This window comes from Haliotis rubra, unplaced genomic scaffold (assembly GCF_003918875.1).
Source record: "Haliotis rubra isolate DU_JTF1 unplaced genomic scaffold, ASM391887v1 Scf572, whole genome shotgun sequence".
In the NCBI taxonomy this organism is placed as follows: domain Eukaryota; kingdom Metazoa; phylum Mollusca; class Gastropoda; order Lepetellida; family Haliotidae; genus Haliotis; species Haliotis rubra.
Genome location: NW_025767271.1, coordinates 531,031 through 552,279, shown reverse-complemented (window position 1 = coordinate 552,279; position 21,249 = coordinate 531,031). Strand labels below are relative to the sequence as shown.

The 21,249-nt window shown below is 41.1% G+C and overlaps 1 protein-coding gene across 5 annotated transcripts in view; it reads right to left on the bottom strand.

The window, feature by feature from the left end:
* The window catches only part of LOC124254486 (target of Myb protein 1-like), a 55,155-nt gene that overhangs the window by 11,476 nt on the left and 22,430 nt on the right, over positions 1-21,249 (bottom strand). For 2 of the 5 annotated variants that reach the window (XM_046688293.1, XM_046688296.1), the window contains 10 exons: positions 14,756-15,001; positions 11,243-11,321; positions 10,403-10,572; positions 8,876-8,899; positions 5,000-5,105; positions 3,584-3,716; positions 2,991-3,081; positions 2,046-2,108; positions 955-991; positions 522-551 (listed from right to left, as the gene is read on the bottom strand). In XM_046688293.1, coding sequence (XP_046544249.1) covers positions 522-551; positions 955-991; positions 2,046-2,108; positions 2,991-3,081; positions 3,584-3,716; positions 5,000-5,105; positions 8,876-8,899; positions 10,403-10,572; positions 11,243-11,321; positions 14,756-15,001 — 979 coding nt within the window. The remainder of the gene's footprint in view (positions 1-521; positions 552-954; positions 992-2,045; positions 2,109-2,990; positions 3,082-3,583; positions 3,717-4,999; positions 5,106-8,875; positions 8,900-10,402; positions 10,573-11,242; positions 11,322-14,755; positions 15,002-21,249) is intronic. The other 3 variants (XM_046688295.1, XM_046688294.1, XM_046688297.1) reach the window with 3 other exon arrangements.

Sequence of the window (21,249 nt, the reverse complement as noted above, 5' to 3'; positions counted from 1 at the left end):
CATTTAGCAATGTTAAAAAGTCCCCACACCAACTACACACCAAAGAACAACATCTGGAAAACTTTCCACAATATTCTCGATGAATACACAATCCTATTTAGAAAGTGGTCGAATGTGTGCTGGCGATAAGGTGCCTGACTCTGAGAGTGTGGGTTCGAATCCCGGATGGGACTCAGCCAACGAAAGAACTAGAATTGGTACTTTACTGAGAAAGTGTAATTCCAAATATAACATGTTAAATATTCTAGATGTTGCTGGGTCTTATAAGCATTTATCACTGTATATTTTGCAGTGTGTTACAGTGTAGCGTAATAAAGCTAAATTTGAATTGTGAAATTTGTAAACTGTTATCCAGAGATATCTACAAAATAAAATGCACCTTTTTTTAAAAAAGAAAACAAAATATTTTAGAGCAGTTGTCTAACCAAACACAGGTTAGAGGTGAAGAAAGGTCAGTGAAAGTATATACCAGCTTTGTAAGAAAGAAATAAGATTAAGCGAAACATTGACAAATATTGTACCAGGGCTCAACCCAGAATACTCTCTGTCGTCTGTATAGAAACAAAGTCAGATATTAGAACGATAATGGATATGGACAGATAAATGAGCACTGTATCATGAGTATGCTATCAAACGAGTCTACATTTAAACATACTTTTTATTGTTAGTGCTATTTTTGTCACCAAACAAATTTATGTAGAAATAGTGACAAATGTTAAGTCAAGATTCTGTATGCGTGATTTGGGAAATTATAGAAGCATTATTGGAAATAGACAAAAGCACACCTGCATGCACTTGAAGGTAAAACATACACAATTCATTTATCTATTTTCAGCAATGTGAGACAAGAGATAAATATGTCTACCAATAAACAAATCAATCTTTCATTAGAATAAACATGAAGATGAGCTGAGATAAATTACTGAACTATGACAAGAGATTGTCCAATCTCACCTGAACTGGAAACTGGGTCTGTGACCCCTCCGGCGCCCTGTAACACAATATGTTCGGTACAGTTTGACATGAACACATTGAATCTAGGTGAGTGAGTGAGTTTAGCTTGACACCGCTTTTAGCAATATTCCAGCAATATCAAGGCGGGGGACACCAGAAATGGGCTTAACTAATTGTACCCATGTGGGGAAATGAACCCAGGTTTCGGCATGACAAGTGAACGCTTTGACCACTTGGCTACCCACTGCCCCATGAACCTGTGTATCCCAATCTTATCTGGAACACAACATTGGCAACACAGATGTAACAAGATGGTATATATTGTAAACTGTCTAGCTCTCAAACCTAATGGGATAACAAAGGACTAGTTTGCTCTGAACAGTATGCTGTTTTAGCATGGTATTCATGTTAAACTGACGCACTAAGGCACTAAGGGGTCTATGCTGCTCCACAATATCTGAGGTGCCTTGCAATAAAGCCAGCACTACGTGCCATGACCAATATTCTAACACAATGTACATGGGGCCTCCACAGCTCCTAGAGGTCCCTTGTATTAACATCAAATGTTGTTGTCCGTTTCCATAACCAAGGTGTACAAGGAATGTGCCATGCCCCAGATTCCATAAGGTTCCTTGCATTTATAACATGTAAATAATCGAGTCTGGACCAGACAATCCAGTGATCAACAGCATGATCATTGATCTGCGCAATTGGGAACCGATGACATGTGTCAACCAAGCCAGCGAGCCTGACCACCCGATCCCGTTAATCGCCTCTTACGACAAGTATGGGTTACTGAAGATCAATTTTAACCAGATGTTCACGGGTCAGAGGACATGTCAAAATGGTGGCACCACTGTACACTAACTAATTACAGTCAACTACAGTTGTGCCAAACTTGGTCCCTGTTTATTGCCTCTCTAGTCATCAGTCTGCAGTCCTGTCAAACCTTTACACATGTCCCTTCTACCTCAACACAATGGAGTGTGACTGTATTTGACCCACGTAACATCACTGTCCCCCAGTACTCTGTGTCAACCCAGTAGCCTGTGGAGCTACACCTGGAGGGTGGAGGACATCCATGGTCTTACCTGTGGTTTCTGAGTGGCCAGCCACTGTTCCATCTCATCGTAGTCAGTCTCCTTGTCCTGCAGCTGTGCGTAAAGCAGACAGAAGTAAGTGAGTGAGTGAGTAAGTTAATATTTAACGGCACATCGGCAATATCTCAGCCATATCGTGACGAGAACATATTTGACATTGAAATGGAATATATGTATATGATAAAAACCTGTCTACGAAGGACAGTAAAACAACTAGAATATCACAATTACAACTAAAACTAGTGTGGAAAGTTAAACTAATAGCACTACTTGGACAATACAATATAAAAACTGGCTATAGATCACCAACAACTGAAGGTAGATCACCAAATTAGGGACCATGGGGACTTACATTACTTTTGCTACCTGCATGGACCCTAGCTGGACAGACAGAAGTAAACAGCAGTCCATGCTCAAATACTCGAACTAACAAAACAGGTGTCTGATGACTTGTTATTCAACTCCCGAATAAGCAACATTACATCTACATGACAGCACCTTTAAATATTCAAGTTTAACCACACTAATCAGTGATATAAGGTATGAGTGAGTTTAGTTTTAATCACTTTTAGCAATGTTCAAACAATATCATGACAGGGGACACCAGAAATGGGCTTCACACATGGAACCCATGTGGGGAATCAAACCCAGGTCTTCAACATGACAAGCAGATGCTTTAACCATTAGGCTACCCAACCGTCTCGAGAACTCTTCAAAAGATCCATCTCAATATACCCTCAGTCCAAGTATTGTAGTAGTGAATTTCCTGTTGTGTTTAAGCGCTCTAACAGTCTTGACATTACACAAGTGAGTTCTAACAGATGCATCGCATGGAGGATGAAAGTCTGAATCTTAAATCTGTCATAACATCCAAGGAGTCCAAGTGACACGTGCTATGTACATGACCAGGAAGAGGGTCTCAACATGTGGACCTACATTAAGGATTTCCTGCTGTGTTTTGGCTGACACGGCCTGGCCGAGACCTACTCCTGCCTGGTCCTCCTGTTGGTTGGTGTATGCCCCGGAACTGTAAGTCAGTCATCATCATGCAGTCAATAATGATTCTGTCATATAACACCGCTTTGGTCAGACAACCAAGTGACTACAGACAGGGCAAATGAAGGTTAAACACACATTTACTGCACTTACATAGAAGTGTATACATGTATATGTGAGTGAGTGAGTTTAGTTTTACGCTGCACTCAGCAATATTCCAGCTATATGGCGGCGGTCTGTAAATAATCAAGTCTGGACCAGACAATCCAGTGATCAACAGCATGAGCATCGGTCTGCGCAATTGGGAACCGATGACATGTGTCAACCAAGTCAGTGAGCCTGACCAACCGATCCCGTTAGTCGCCTCTTACGACAAGCATGGACCTTCACGGGTACAAAGCCTAACTAACTGGCTCATACAACAAGCATTGGGTACTAAGGAGCTCATTTTCCTAGGCATGACCACAGGTGATATTGTAACATACAAATAATGCAGTATTTAGTATCGAATTTTCCACTTCACATGACATTACCTGGGTGCTTGTTTGTTCTCATCAAATGACTGACGAGACTGAGCAAACATGTCGAAGTCATCGCTGAAGGCGGCCGAGTTGGTGGCAGGTGCCGCAGTGTTGGTGGCAGGAGCACCACTGCTACTGCCCATGTCTGTAGATAGAGGGAACATAGCTTACAGTAAGAGGATGGGTAAGGTGAGGTGATATTGGGTTTAACGTCGTGCTTGAGAATATTTCGCTCATATGACGACGTGCATGCGTGTGTATGTGTATGTGTATGTGTATGTGTATGTGTATGTATGTGTGTGTATGTGTATGTGTATGTGTATGTGTATGTGCGGCTGCTTGTACTAGCCCAGACTTAAAATGGTTTTATAGTTCTAGCCCACTGAGATACCATGCCGCAGTGAAGCATGAATACCCCACTCAGACACATTATACTGACTCCGAGTCGACCAGTCCTTGTTGTACCCATTAATGCCGAGTGCCAGGCAGGGACCAACAAGTACCATATTTTAACGTCTCTTGGTATTCCGGTCGGGAATCGAACCCGCGACCTTCTGTTCTCCGGGCGGACGCTCTAATCACTACACCACGGAGGCGGTCCATGAGAGGATGGGGAACACAAGGGACACATGGAACTGGGGAGCAAGACAGGATCATACAAAAACACACTGTGAAATTCCTGACAATATTCCTCTACCACTTTTGATTTAGTTTTGCCACTTTGTTGTCTCCTAATGATGAGTGAGTGAGTTTAGTTTTATACCGCTTTTAACAATATTCCCACAATACCATGGCGGGGGTACACCAGAAATGGGCTTCACACATGGTACCCATGTTGGGAATCGAACCCGGGTCTTCGGTGCTTTAACCACTAGGTTACCCCACAACCACCCCCTAATGATGAGAGGTTTATAGGTCAGCTAACTAAGGAGGCAATGCACTAATAATCTAGGAACTTAAGCAAGCTATTCTTCATGATGACAACAAGGCTCTGGCACATGCTGCATGTGTTGTCCAGCATTTCTTATGATGGGATCTAGCTTCCAGCTTGGTTTGTTAGAAAATGACAATAGACAGTCTGTTTGCTGTTCAATGCTGCACTTAACAATATTCCAGCTACATGACAGCAGCTAGTTAATAATCGGGTCTGGACCAGACAATCCAGTGACAGATATGATCAATTAAGCAGGTCAAGACAATGACTACTCATTCATTTGGTCGCCTCATACAAAATGCATAGATTGCTGGGGACTAATTCTAAGAATCCTGGGAAACAAAAAGGAGCACTAAAATTAATTTGGAATTTGTGTATGCAGAGTGAAAATGAAGTATTGATGATGACATATAGTTCAGTATCATGACATACGAGACAACATGTAGCAGATGGCAATAAGCGTTCCCGGTACAAGACAGTGAAGAGTTACATACTCATGCCAGCCATCTGGACATTGACATCGGAGGCGCTGGTGGCTGCCCGCCCGGCATCGCCCAAGTCAATCAGGTTTCCTACGTTCGGGTTGTTCGAGGCCTGAACCTGCAAGAGAATTGTTACAATGTCAAAATCATTCAAATCAGATGCTGGTTAATGTTAAGATCTGTCAAAGTCGAGAGGCATGTAGATGCTGGTTAATGTTACGATCTGTCAAAGTTGAGAGGCATGTAGATGCTGGTTAATGTTACGATCTGTCAAAGTCGAGAGGCATGTAGATGCTCGGTAATGTTACATGCTGGTAGAACTCAGCAAAGCATGTATTGTTACTTGTTAAAATCATAAGCGGTGGTGCTGGCAGACCAATGATCATAATCAGCACAAATCTGTCAGCTTGGTAAAATGCCTCTTTCAACAGTACTCCAGTTATATCACAGCATGTCAGCTTAATACAGGAGGAAAAGCCAAGGTGATGCAGGTAAAACCTGTGAGTGCAGGTATATTGCTGACAAACCTAGAACCAAAATCATGGTGAACTGAGATTCGAAGCCTCATGACCAAACATTTCTGTCATGCCGCTTTAAAATAGTGGGTAATGTCTGCTTTGAAGAATCTGACTAAACAACAATCAATAAGTGCCAGTTTGACTAAGTCATAGGTTTCATTTCGCCAAACTTTGGTACCTAAACAGAATTTACCCCTTTTATCACAGTGCACCATACACATGACAACATAACTAAGTATTCTTCAACTGCTTATCACTCACATATGGCAGAACATAATGCTGTATTTACTGTTACAACTAACTTAAACTGGAGTGCAACTGAGACGTGAATCATACATATTACAGCATATCCAACTAGGAGGTGTTATAAACATGACTTCACAATACTGATTAAGCAATAGTTACAATTTGTATTTTTCTTTATCAAAACAGATGTTACAGGTTACAACATTAAGATTCATAACCAAAAATTATTAATACGATATTTAAACTCTGTACTAGAAGTAAAATGTTATTTCAAAGTAAACATGTAAATTAATCATTTGATTTAAAATGTAAACAAATGCACCTGAGAGTTCTATCTACAAAATGCCTGATTGGTATTACAACTAGACAAAGCACCTGTGCAGTGTCGAAGATGGAGAATGTATAAGGTTTTATATGGGTTGAAAGGGAAGACAGGAACCACACATTGTCTTAATAGGTAACACAAAGAATAAAAGGATTCATATATGATAGAAGATAAACATTAGATTACGTGAAAAGGTCACCTAAATTATACACTTTTAAACAAGTTCTTACACTTTACATTATCACACAAGTTTCAACCATTTTACACAAAGCATGTATATACTACTGACACTGACAACACTTTGATATTATCACATGATCATCATCCAGGCAAATATTAGCATGATCAAAATAGGGAGTGTACACAACACATAGCTATACACAGCTAGTCACGCATCCTTCACCAAGCCACAACTGTTATATATGAGTGAGGTGAGGTGAAATTGGGTTTTACGTCGTGCTCGAGAATATTTCGCTCATATGACGACGTGCATGTGTGTGTATGTGTATGTGCGGCTGCTTGTACTAGCCCAGACTTAAGCTGGTTTTATAGTGCTAGCTCACTGAGATACCATGCCACAGTGAAGCATGAATACCCCACTCAGACACATTATACTGACTCCGAGCCGACCAGTCCTTGTTGTACCCATTAATGCCGAGCGCCAGGCAGGGACCAACAAGTACCATATTTTAACGTCTTTTGGTATGACGCGATCGGGGATCGAACCCGCGACCTTCCGCTCTCCTATATATGAGTGAGTGAGTGAGGTTAGTTTTACTCCACACTCAGCAATATTCCAGCTATATGGCAGAGGTCTATAAATAATTGAGTCTGGACCAGACAATCCAGTGATCAACAGCATGTGTATCAATCTACACAACTGGGAAACGATGACATGTGTCAACCAAGTCAGCGAGCCTGACCACCCAATCCCGTTAGTCCCCTCTTATGACAAGCATGGGTAGCTGAAGATAAATTCTAACCTGGATCTTCACGGGTGCTGTTATATGTGTGTACACTGTGTATATGTCAGAAAAACACTTCAAAATACAGAATAAGTATTTGTAAACAAACATGACTAGCCTGAGTAACATGTACGCTCCCCTACTCTCAGTAACAATCAGTATCATTTGAGGGGTTTATATATCAGCATGTAACATGGAAACTGTGGGAGATGGGTTTAACATCTTGTGTACAGTATTTGACTTATGTCACAGTTTATTTGTTTGTTGTTTCAGGCAGCACTCAGCAATGGTCCAGCTGTACGAGATCTGCCTGTAAGTAATCAAGCTTGACCAGACAATTCAGGTACTGGTGTTGTCCGCAAAAATCCACAATGCTGGTGTCCAATGAAATCCAATCAACCACCAAGCCAGCACAAGTTTGATCAGTTTACAAATCTCAGACCCCTCATCATGCAACAATTTGCTAAAATGACTCAAGGTTTTATGGAGATTCATTTACGGCTTCATGTAATGTCAGTTTCATTGATTCAAAATATTCATTGTTTTAGAAATCCATTGTGAAGCTTCGACCTCCTCAATCCCTTATACACCAACTGAAGGCCAGGGAACCAGTGATGGACAGAATGAGCAACAGCCCATGCAGCAAGTGTATGGCATGGCAGATGACATGGCAGATGACATGGTGATGGACGACCGACAGGGACGTACACTTACCCAGGCCCATTTTATGTCAGGCAAGCCAATAACTGCTCCCTCTAAAATACTGCACTAAATATTCATATTGATAAAAGCAAATGTCAGAATATTCTAATGAAATATTTCTAAGAGAATATGAATCCAAGCCAGTGAAGCAACAATGCCAAAACCAGAAATGTATAAAAGCCCTTAAACCACACAGTATACACTTCTTGAACACACAATCATTTCCTCATGTCATACAGTGTTATATCACCACCCAGTTCAGATAAGTCAGTGGTGGAATGCACATTATTGGTGAAACTCATGAATACCAGTATGGTACTGACAAACCTAGAAACGTAATGGGGTTCAATCTAAGATTCAAACCCACAATCAAGGACTGCTTTCATGCAGACGTATACTAATGAAGCAACTCTACACAGAGTGAGTGAGTGTGTCAAGTTTTAAGCCGCTTTAAGCAATATTCCAGCAATATCACGGTGGGGACACGAGAAATGGGCTCCTCACATTGACTGACTGACTGAGTTTGGTTTTACGCCGCTTTTAGCAATATTCCAGCAACATCACGGCGGGGGACACCAGAAATGGGCTTAACACATTGTGCCCATGTGGGGATTCGAACCCGGGTCTTCGGCGTGACGAGCCAACGCTTTAACCATTAGGCTACCCCACCGCCCCTCCTCACATTGAACCCATGTGGGGAATTGAACCCGGGTCTTCAGTGACGAGTAGACGCTTTAACCAATGGGGTGCTCTTGTGACATCAAATATATACTCAATGAAAAGAAATTAAAAAATTTACATCATCTTCTGAACTTTCTGCTTGTATTTCGTCTACACACCCACTGAGGCAGGGTAAGTCAAACCCCCCAAACATCATTATCATCTATTTATAAATACACGTCAGAGTTCAATAAGGCTCCTGTTGGACGCTTTACATGAAAAGCATTTACATAAATATAGAAATGGTACTGATGGTTCCACTGGGAACTATGCCACTATCTCCATGTATGGACTAATTGGGACATATCTTATGACGGTGGTGTCCCCCTACTGATGACATGACAAAACAAGCAGCTACAACACGAGGTAAGAATGTACGCAGGAGAGGAGCGAGATACATGGGATTGCTTACCACAGGCTCTGGCGCCGACACAACCTGGTATATAAGTGGCATGTACATACATCATTGGAACATAGAGATCTGAAGATTCAGGCTGGGAAACTTGGTTACAGCCAGGAAGAGACCAGTATTCCAAACTATTGGTTATTCTATGGCGTTTTACTCTCTGATCAGAAACAGCGTGAGCAAAAACACAACTATTGCAAACCTCAAAGGTTATTTTTCTACCATGTACCTGTATGTCTACTAATACTTGCCAGGTAACCGATGGTAAAATCAAGAAGTCAAGCCAATATTGTAAATAACACATCTGAAATCATATCTTAAAGGCACAATGTCACACTTTTTCGACAATATTTTGGCCTATATTTTATATATTGGGTGGCATATGCACTCACTTTAGCTTCCTATTGATGCAATAAAAGGTTTATTTTCCCTTACGACTTGCCTGAAATCGATAATTGAAACTTCGAGGCAAAAAACTTCCAAACAGAAACACTTGCCATATATGGAATGTAAACAATTGCTCCTTATATCGAAAACTGTCAAACATGATGTTGTCAGTGTTTGCCGAACTGGTTTTAATCAAAAGTTGTGCGTAGGATATTCGTAAAGAGCGCTCTAAGGGACATAACTCTATATGGTTCACTTGAAATATATTGTTCAGCCAGTAGACGACACAAGAGTCAATTTAATGCAATGTTGCATAAATTCATTCCAACTTTTAAAATAAAATATTGCAATCTAAATTACTTTTTTAACTCGCAAGATTTCTAAAAAAGATTTTTTACGTAAATAAACATGTGAATGTTTTGATATTTAGAAAGCTGAGCATGCATGTGTATCATACCTAATTTAACTGAGGCCCAGAGCCTACTCATTAAAACTTATTGCAATGTTCATTTGGGGTGTCCTTATGCAATGTGCCTGTGAAATGGCTTCGCTGAGATCACTAAAGGAAAGCATACATCCACGCAATTTAACTAGGAATAGTTCTAACCCATGTAGCATTTTCTGAGTAACCTGACAGTTAACTGTAAATGGTTTTCAGCCCTAGCTATGGTACAGCTATCAGGATATAGCTATCAGGTCATTCAGGATGATGAAACACCAAATCAGGCTAAAAGGCACTCCCAAGTTTAGATTACCACCCAAAGTGTAAAAACAAAACCCAAATTACCTAATATGAAAGAGGACATTTACAGAGAAATACAACCTCCTCAATTGACAGGCATTAAAACATAAACATGTTCATGGGCACCATCATATATTTGTCCAACTTCATATACAGTTTCTGTTCACCCGTTTTCAGATCAGAGCTACAGATTGGTCCAACATTCTGTAATCATGGAAATGAATTCTCAGCAATGAGTTCAAATGTTTGATGCTAGATACAGATGTGAATTCTGTGTCCTGTTCCTTCATCAATAATAGATGGTCAAGCAAGATGACAAGTTATACAAACATTAAAAAGACCGCCAGACTAAGAACACATGTCCCCCAACAATAACACAAAGTATCGGACCGAGATTTACACACCTGATCATATGAGGGTGGCAGGTGGTCATTGCTTGCCGGTGCTACCGACGTGGGAACCGTCTCCGCTGGGGCCTGGTCTGGGGTACCAGCTTGTCCCGTACGGTACCTCTCAAACCGCTCGTAACGGAGGAACACATTGTTCATGTCATCGTTCACTCTCAACAGCTCATCTGTAGGGAACAGCGTGTTGTCAACAGTGCAAACAATAAATACATCAGTGAAAGATTCTTTTCTCACTTTTTCTTGTTTTGTTTAATGCTGTAGTGAGTAATGTTTGAGATAGATCATTGCACTTGAGTGGAATGATATATTGAATTATCTACATGTTGCAACTGTTTGGTATTGTTAATAGTATGTATAACAATTGTTAGTTCCAATAGACATGAGTTATAATTAGAACATACATTATGCATTCAGAAAACTAACAAAAATTCAAAGGTGCTGTGCATAACATATCATACGAAGTTTGGATTAGAGTTACTTCCCTTTGGTTTCAGTACGCAACGGGGAAGAAAATGGCGACTTTAAATTGATGTCTGTGCTATATTCACTTTATTAACACTATCACAATACTATTGCAATTGTGTGGCAGTACTATTGCAATATCATCAGAAAAATGAAAACAACCCCAATGGCCAATCCTGGAAGGCACCCTGTGAATAACTCTGTCAGTGGGAGGACAAACCAGGGGTTGATATCATGAGCAATATCCAATAAATCAGGATACAACGAAATGTAAGTCCCCAAGCCTGAAAAGTTAGCTGCTTCCTATAGCCAACAAAAGAGTGTCAGGATCCTATCAAAACTCGGGTTCAAGTTGGGGCAGGGCAAGTGACTTACTTGTAACTTCCTCTGTGGCCACGTGGTTCAGGAGGTCCACCAATCGGGACTGCATCTGTCTGTTGGTGCGATGCAGCTCCTACAATACACAAACATCAACTCAACTCTTTTCTATCTAGGAACTGTGGCTGGGAGGTGGGTGTGGGTGGTGGTGGGTGTGGGTGTGTGATGGTGAGAGTGATGATGGTTTTAAGAGGGGGGTCACCCATTTTGTTCTGGGGAGGTAGGGGGAGTCATCAATTTTGTACATATGTACAAGGGGTGGGTCAGCAATTCTGTACATGACATGCAGGGAGAGTCACTTACTGTGTACATACATTTTTACAAACCTGTAGAGGTTATGAATTCTTTGAAGAAAGTCCTCCTTGGGGTACATATAAGCATTAAAATGTCCATTTTAAAATACCTACGACAGTTGTAACAATATTTCAATAAAATATTTTACCAAACAAAAAAATTGTGTTGTTTAGACAGGGCCCCCTACAGCCAAGAACAGGTAACTCTGACTGCTTACCTCGTAATGCTGAACGTGTCAGACAGAATGAGGGGAAGCGGGCGGCCGTACCCCAAGGAGCACTTTCTTCAAAGAATTCATAACCTCTACAGGTTTGTAAAATTCTTTTTCAGAAGAAGTCCTCCTTTGGGTACATATAAGCATAAGACAGACTCCCAACGATGGCGAGTCGGGAGCGGTATTCTGTCTGGCTAACATACCCTGTAGTTCAATCAAAGGCACAGCCAAAGCCAAGAGAGAGAGAAAAACACACTTACCGAGTCACGTGACCGCTGATGTCAATCAGGCGGGGGCGTGGCAAGGCGTGATCGAAGGAGCCTAGCTTATATGCTACTGGCTAAGTTATAATGACGGACGTAAGTCCCACCCCCCCAACCATCCATATGGGAAGGAATGTATGGGCAAGTCCTAAATATTCCATTCATAATCCCAAACCAGTGAAGCGTGGTGCAGGGAGGAAAAAACAGTGGATAGAGCGTATAACAACGCTAGAGCCAATAAAATCGGTAAAAAACACCACCAATATGATGCCAGTGTCGCGGCATATGCCTTTGATGTAGCCATTGCCCTAACTGAATGAGCTATTAACCCATCAAGAATAGTTAACCCTTTGTGAGTGTAACTCCTACAAGTGGCAGAGACAAGCCACCTAGATATGAACTGCTTGTTCGCCGGAAGACCAGCCTTACCAACGCCATAACAGCAGAACAGCTGCTTATCTTTCCTGATAGCAGCCGTTCGTTTGATATAAGCCTTGAGAGTCATACGGACATCTAAGATGTGAGTGCGTCGAAGTGAGGTACCGGACGATGGAGGCTGAGTGAAAGCTTGCAGTTCAATAGGCGCAGTTATGTGAAAGGCGCCTGCGATCTTAGGACGGTAAGAGTCTGGCAACCAAATACTGACTCTGTCTTTGTGAAAGACAGTCAGAGCAGGATCCGCTGACATCGCATGGATATGGCCTACCCGCCGGCCAGACGTTACCGCCATAAGAAAGGCACCCTTCCAACTTAACAGCTGAAGTGAAACAGACAACATATCGTGAAAGAGAGGACCGGACATCCAATCAAGAACGATTGACAAGTCCCACGGGGGACTAATCCGCCGGACAGTCGGACGGATTCTGTCCATGCCTGCTAAAAAGCGCTGCACAAGAGGGTGCTGCCCCAAGAGAGCACCATCGGCAGGTACATGGAAGGCAGAGATTGCCGTGGAGTAGCCCCGGATAGTGGACGCAGCTAAGCCGGCCTCCAACCGAGACTGTAAAATCTCCAGCGCTTCAACTACAGTTGAAGAAAAGGGATCGCGAATCCCTCTGCCGACACACCTGCGCATATAACAGGCCCATCTATCCTCATATTGAACGTTTGTCAAATCCATCCGCAAAGCCAGAATTGTGTCTGCAACTGGTGCAGGAATTCCGCTTGGAGGCGATTCCGGACAGTGGCCAGGCCACCCACTGAATCCTGGGATTCGGGTTCGGCGCTCCATTCTGGGATAGTAGGTCCGGTCGAAAGGGTAATAGTACAGGAGGCTGAGCAAGAAACCTGAGTAGTACCGGAAACCAGCTTTGAGCCGCCCAAAGAGGTGCAAGGAGTACAAGCAGTCAAGCTGGTTGGGTGGCAAGCTGCGAGAGGACCTTGGGAATCAGGGGTAATGGCGGAAATGCCCACAGAACCCTCCCTGTCCAATCGAGCTGGAAAGCGTCCGAGGTGAGAGCAAAACACCAGAATCTGGTAAGTCCCTCCAGAAGCAAACAGATCCACCTGGAACGACCCGAACAACTGGGAGATAATCCTGAATATCTTCCGATTGAGCATCCACTCGTGTGGACTGCACTTGGACTGCAAAAAACAGAACCGCGCTATGACTAATAGCCAGGACTGTTTAACATAGTAGAATATGCACACAACAATACAGAAAAATACAACGCATGGGTGATATTTAACTGCTACAGCAAAGCTATTAAAAAACTAGCATGAAGCAACAATAGCAAAGCCTAACTGTGCACATAACTAACAAAGAGCAACACTTGTAAGCGATACGAAACAAACACGCTACAAAATCACTCAACCATAACTTACCGAAAAACCGCTGAAAAGGAGGAATTTTAGGCAAGCATAACCTATGTAATGACATATGAAAACCTTACAACCCGACCTCAACGGCTTACAAAGCCAGCACATGGCTGGAAACAGCGAACACACCGGCAAAGTTACAAAAAATCATGAATGAAAAAAGTCTCTTTCGTAGATAAGGCGAAGACGTGTGTTCTACGGGACCATGCACAACCGTTCTTGACAACAGCAGCATGAAAAGTGAGGTACGAGGTAAGCAGCCAGAGTTACCTGCTCTTGGCTGTAGGGGGCCCTGTGAGGGGCCCTGTAGGGGTGGTCTCACTAAACAACACAAATTGTTTGTTTGGTAAAATATTTTATTGAAATATTTTTACAACTGTCGTAGGTATTTTAAAATGGACATTTTGATGCTTATATGTACCCCAAGGAGGACTTCTTCTGAAAAAGAAGTTAAGGGGGGTCATTCACATTATGAGTAAGTATGAATTATGAACAGTCCCTTATCCTATCGACCATCTGCCAGACAGAGAATTGGATGGTGGCCACAGGATCTAATGAACATCCGCATTGGGACGTACATTAGAAAGGCAATATTTCAGGGTCACATATTCAAAGTATTCCTTTTAGGAAACAGAAAATTAGAATCTAATTTTTTTAATGCAAGATTTATGGGTGTCAACTTCTTTATTGTGAATGACACGACGTTTCGGAGTGTATGCTTGCTCCTTGCTTACCTTCAAAGATATAAGTTAAACAGGATCAACCGAGTCCAAAACTCCTGAACACATTGACAATGGCATTTTCCGTGAACTAAAGGGTATTTCCTTGGCCTGACAAGAGAAGCCCTAAAACGAGAGTTTCTAAACTTAACAACAAGTTTCCTGTCTCTGTCAGAACTGTTCTCAATTATCCAGAACCCACCTGCAGAAGTTCCAGGTCTGATGGGTCACAACTGGTGGGCGTGAGCTCTGTCAACATCTCCGACATGACACGAATGTTTCCGGACACCACCTCCAACTCCCGGCGAAGCTTGCCTTGCTGCTCCTGGTTCGGCTGGATGGGTGTGGGTGCCCCGCCCCCCACAAACTGGGGACCAGGGACAGACTGCTGCTGCTGCTGCAGGGGTGGCTGCTGTTGCGGCTGTTTCTGGGGGCTCCGCACCGATGTCTGCAGAGACATAAATCTCACTATGACACTGTGATACAGGACACACGAATACAACATCTGAATTCTTTCTACTCAAACTTTCAAGGCACTGACATTGACCATATCTTCAGGTGAATCACACTATTGAAGCTACTTTTTGCCCATTCGTCAGTTGATTTATGTGACAAAGGGTATTGAAATAGCCTTGAATCATTGTGTAGAAAGACATTGAAACTTTATACAGACATTATCATCAGAGTGTACCTCCAGACAGAAAATATCATACACTAGAGTTAAAGATTGTCTAATGCAATCCAATGAGAGCATATTCAATGATATTACACATATTTGTAATTTACAATATAGGAGAAAGCAAGAGTAACAATCTCTTTTATGACATCAGTCTTCAAACAATCAATGTTTTGGACCTAATTTCACTCAATGAAGTTACATTTGAATCACACATGGATACAGTGAGAGAAAGAAATATTCCCATTAATGACAGATAGTAAACTTTCCCAAGAAAAAATGGCGCATAATATTTCACAGCCTTACAGAAACACTATAATCAGGAATTCCAATCTACATTTATCATGGTTGCTAGAAATCATTAAACAAGCAGGCCATATACCATCAATGTACAGATATACCATCAATGTACAGGTATATACTGAGTTCCTACCAGATTACCTCATTTGCATATTTATCATTGTGATACCAAATTTATTGCATAGGGTTATAATATTGCTCCATAAAACTTTCATTCAATAAAACTTTCCATAATATGATCTTTTGTTTTAATGAACCACCAACTTCTAAATGTCCATGAAAGACATGCTATGTGTTGTGACATGATTCTGGCTAGTGATGATATCAATACTTATAGCAGGTAACAGCTGGACCAGACTATCAGAATATACATCCAAACAGTCATTCGCAAAGAAATGGTCATGCATGGAAAACAGATATCTTTGCTAAATTACAATACACTATCAGTAACATGCTTAAATATTAATGAAAAGCTACTTATTCATTCCATTCCTTATGTGTATTTTTACATACTCTGTGAAGCCATGGGCATGATGAATATTAGGGTTTCTCAAGAGGATTTACTGAGCAATAAGCATGATAACACCCAGCTTGTAATTGTTATTATCATGCCAACACTGTTTCTTCATTAAGTTTAGAAGATTTACTAAGCAATAACCATGATAACACCCAGCTTGTAATTGTTATTATCATGCCAACACTGTTTCTTCATTGAGTGTAGAAGATTTACTGAGCAATAACCATGATAACACCAACACTGTTTCAGCTTAAGTTTAGAAGTTTAATTGTTCATTAACACCCAGCTCATTGCCAACACGGTTTCTTCATTAAGTGTAGAAGATTTACTAAGCAATAACCATGATAACACCCAGCTTGTAATTGTTATTATCATGCCAACACTGTTTCTTCATTAAGTGTAGAAGATTTACTAAGCAATAACCATGATAACACCCAGCTTGTAATTGTTATTATCATGCCAACACTGTTTCTTCATTGAGTGTAGAAGATTTACTAAGCAATAACCATCATGCCAACACTGTTTCTAACGATAACAACCATGATAACAGCTTGTAATTGTTCTTATCATGCCAACACTGTTTCTTCATTGAGTGTAGAAGATTTACTGAGCAATAACCATGTTAACACCCAGCTTGTAATTGTTATTATCATGCCAACACTGTTTCTTCATTGAGTGTAGAAGATTTACTAAGCAATAACCATGATAACACCCAGCTTGTAATTGTTCTATTATCATGCCAACACTGTTTCTTCATTAAGTGTAGAAGATTTACTAAGCAATAACCATGATAACACCCAGCTTGTAATTGTTATTATCATGCCAACACTGTTTCTTCATTGAGTGTAGAAGATTTACTAAGCAATAACCATGATAACACCCAGCTTGCAATTGTTATTATCATGCCAACACTGTTTCTTCATTAAGTGTAGAAGAGTTACTGAGCAATAACCATGATAACACCCAGCTTGCAATTGTTATTATCATGCCAACACGGTTTCTTCATTAGGTTTAGATTTACTGAGCAATAACCATAACACCCAGCTTGCAATTGTTATTATCATGCCAACACTGTTTCTTCATTAAGTGTAGAAGATTTACTGAGCAATAACCATGATAACACCCAGCTTGTTATTGTTCTTATCATGCCAACACTGTTTCTTCATTAAGTGTAGAAGATTTACTGAGCAATAACCATGATAACACCCAGCTTGTAATTGTTATTATCATGCCAACACTGTTTCTTCATTAAGTGTAGAAGATTCACAGAGCAATAACCATGATAACACCCAGCTTGTAATTGTTCTTATCATGCCAACACTGTTTCTTCATTGAGTGTAGAAGATTTACTGAGCAATATCCATGATAACACCCAGCTATTATTACATGAAAACTGTCTTGAAAACATTATATCACTGATTTCCTAGAGAGACAAATACATAACAGTGAACATAACCAAGGCATAATTTCCTAAAAATAAACACTGTAAATACAAAAATGTTTCCAAACCCTTCATAAATATGCCTGTTGATAACCAGCAAAAATCCCAACAAGGGCTGCTCATTAACAGAACAGGTCGAAAGACATATGCAGGGATGGAAGTTAACCCGGTAGTAGTAGGTAGTAACAGCAAATGAACAGATAGACAGGTAGCAATAACCCCAAAATGTTAATGCTACCATCCCTCAGAATACTCTTAACATTAAAATATTGCTACAAGCAAGTTTGGTAGTAACATGTTATATTTGGGATTACACTGAAGATTCTTGAACTTTAATTAAGTTGAGTCCCATCCCGGATTTGAACCCACACTCTCGCCAGCACACAAACTCAGCGATTTAACCCACTCAGCCACTACTTTTTGTGTGCTGGTGATTAGGTACCTGACTCTGAGAGTGTGGGTTCTAATCCCAGTACTAGAATCAATACTTTACTGCGAAAGTATAATCCCAATACATATGTTCCATTTGCCACTTTCTAAATGGCATTGTGTATTCCTAGTGGAGTAGTGTTAACTTCCATCTCTGATACACGTAACGTCCTTGCCCACTCTCAGCCTGGTATCAGCATGCATGCCATACACTTTCACTATCCACTGACAATGTGAGCACTCACAAGGGATGAAGAACAGGGGGAAGTTACCAGGGCATCACAACCAACATCACTTCATGCATTTGCTCCTCACAACATCAAATGTAGGCTACAAACTGTTTATTTATTCTTTGGATTTTGTTTTCTTTGTCCCTGATTCTTGTTTTAGTAAACTTGGAGATCCATCACAGTACTATGTTCATTCAGGTTGTTTAAGCCTTCCCAGAGTTCCTTGCAGCAAGCCTAGTTCTCTGCCATAGGTCAGCGCCATGTGACGGTTCATAGCATGCTAGACAGTACATTCAATATATTGTATATTCATCAGTTTCATTGTTGAAGATCACACATTTAGATAAACATATGTGATAAAGTTTGTAACTTCATCAAGATATGATCCAAAGCCATGAATTTCCATTTGAATATTTCTACATAATGTACAATGGATGTCCGTCTCTATGTGCTGTCATTGAAGCATGATGGGAGATCTAGCTGTATGGGCTCTTTCATGTGTACATTACAGTTGTAGGTGCATATCAACATAATCATGCAAAACAATATGAACAGTGCACAGAAAGGTTGCCTTAGGTCATTCTGCGCTGATTTCAGAATAAGCGTGTTCTTAAAACAAGTGAAAAAGTTAAGTAATATGCAAATTAGCTTTTAGCTGTTGGCTGATGCTAAGTGATGTTATCGCTTCATGGAGTGAGCCAATTCTTAAAACAAGTGAAAAAGTTAAGTAATATGCAAATTAGCTTGTAACTGTTGGCTGATGCTAAGTGATGTTATCGCTTCACAGAGTGAGCCAATTCTATTTTTGGTGTGCTGCTAGACCTACTCTAAAAAAAGCTAAATTTTTACTACATACATTATAAAGAGCTAATCATGAGTGTAGAACTTAGGTATTTTACTGACAAGTTTACACATATGGAACAGTTCATTGAGTTACCTAGTTACCATTTGAAATCAACCAATCAAGTAGCAGGACATAAACCTATCCCACAGCCTTGCTATTTCTATCACAAAACATATATTTACATGGAATTGTACATAACAACAATGACTAACCTTCAGTCAAATTCTGACATTTATGATATACATATATACTAAGCAGCAAAAGAAACGTCAGTTCGGAATTTTCCTTCGCAGAAACGGATAACTGTAAACTCATTTAATGTTTTGATTGTATATTTTTGACAACATCTCCAACTTTACCTGAGCAAAGACATTCCTCCCCAAACTCAGAATGAAATCCAGGAAATAGTCTCAAAAACGCAACCAAATGTCGGAGACGGTACAGTGTTCTCCATGCAACTCATGCTGCACATGCTGTTCACAAGGACCAGCCCTATAAAATGCACCCCCAAACCTGTCTGAAACATTCACATTACAACGTCAGCAGGATGCCACGACTCACGACAGCTCAGAGGAACCAGGCGCTACGAAGACTTGAAGCTGGCCACACTGCAAAAGCCGTTGCCAATCACTTCCAGGTCAACGTTCGGACCATCTACAGGCTGCAGCAACGTTTCCAGGCCACAACCACCAGAAATTAAAACCCACCGTACTGGCAGACCAAGGGTGACCACAAGGCGACAAGACCTCCATGTTGTGCGACAGCATGTACAGAATCCCTTCATGCAGGCATCCGAAACAGCACCCCAGACAGTGGGAACACACGGAAGACCAATCAGTACTGATACAGTACGCTGACGTCTTAACAATGGGAACCTTCATTGCCGTAGACCTTACCAAGGACCTATCCTCACCTCCCCTTCATCGGCATGAACGTCTACAGTTTGCCCTACAACACCAAAACTGGCGATACAGGCAATGGAGAACTGTTCTGTTCACAGATGAGAGTCGGTACTGCATATCAACTGCAGAACAAGAATATGGCGACGACGTGACCAGCGTTACTCAAACCAATGTGTTATGGAAAGAGACTCATGGGGAGGTGAAAGCATCATGGTATGGCGTGGAATAGGCCTGAACCAGAGAGTGGGTCCTGTGGTGTTCCAGAACCTTGGTCCAGGGAGAGGAGGCGGCATCACAGCGGTGCGCTACATCGACCAAGCTCCCAGACCCCACGTCATACCACATTTCGCCAGTCACCGGAACAACATTTTCTAGCTTGATAACACCCGGGCCCATACTGCCAGAGCTACACGGTACTTCCTACAGCAGAACAGTGTCAACATTATGCAGTGGCCAGCCCTTAGTCCTGATTTAAACCCAATTGAACATCTTTGGGATGAAATTCAGAGGAGACTGAATAATGTCATACCAACGCCGAACACAGCCGATTTATTGCACCAGGCCTTTCTCTGAGTGTGGTTCCAGGTGCCAATGGCCTTCATCAATCAATTGGGGCACTACATGCATAGACGCTGTGCTGCAGTTATTGCCGCTCGTGGTGGTCACACTAGATACTGAAGTCAAGAGTCTGAATGGACTGCAAACAGTCACGTAATGTCTTGGAATTGGGCTGAGTTATTCATTGATGTGTCAGGATATTGTACACAAAAAATGTTTTTGATCAGCTTCTTATGTCCATTTCTGTAATGATTTGATTACAGTGCCTACCTAATTTTGAATTTGTACTGACGTTTTTTTGCTGCTGAGTATACTTTCTCAGACTACAAAGTATGTTTTAAGTTAACAGAGAAAATTGGACTGTGAGTTGGTGAAATCACACATAATCCTGCCAAACTTAATTTAACCAATAATGAATGAATTTTCAATCAACTAAGTAGATTAAAGACATAAAGCGAAAAATAATATGAACCCTGAAACAGATCTGTAACTAGATGTGTAATAACAGGACACAGATGTGTCAACATTTCTATAGTTACTTGCCAGAAGCCATTTCTGTGTTTGGGAGGAAAGGAAACATAAAATTGCACCGCATCTACAAAGCCATTGTTCTGAGAGGGAAAGTGTGAAATTTACACAAGAAAATATGGTTCTAGATCTAATGACAGTGAAACTTGAATACGTGATTAGTAAGCCCACAAGAAAATACATGCAAAACATAAACAAAACAAATAGCTACAAAGACTGACAAAAGTGAAACAGTAGGTCAGTCAAGTAATGTTAATATGAAGTGAGTTGG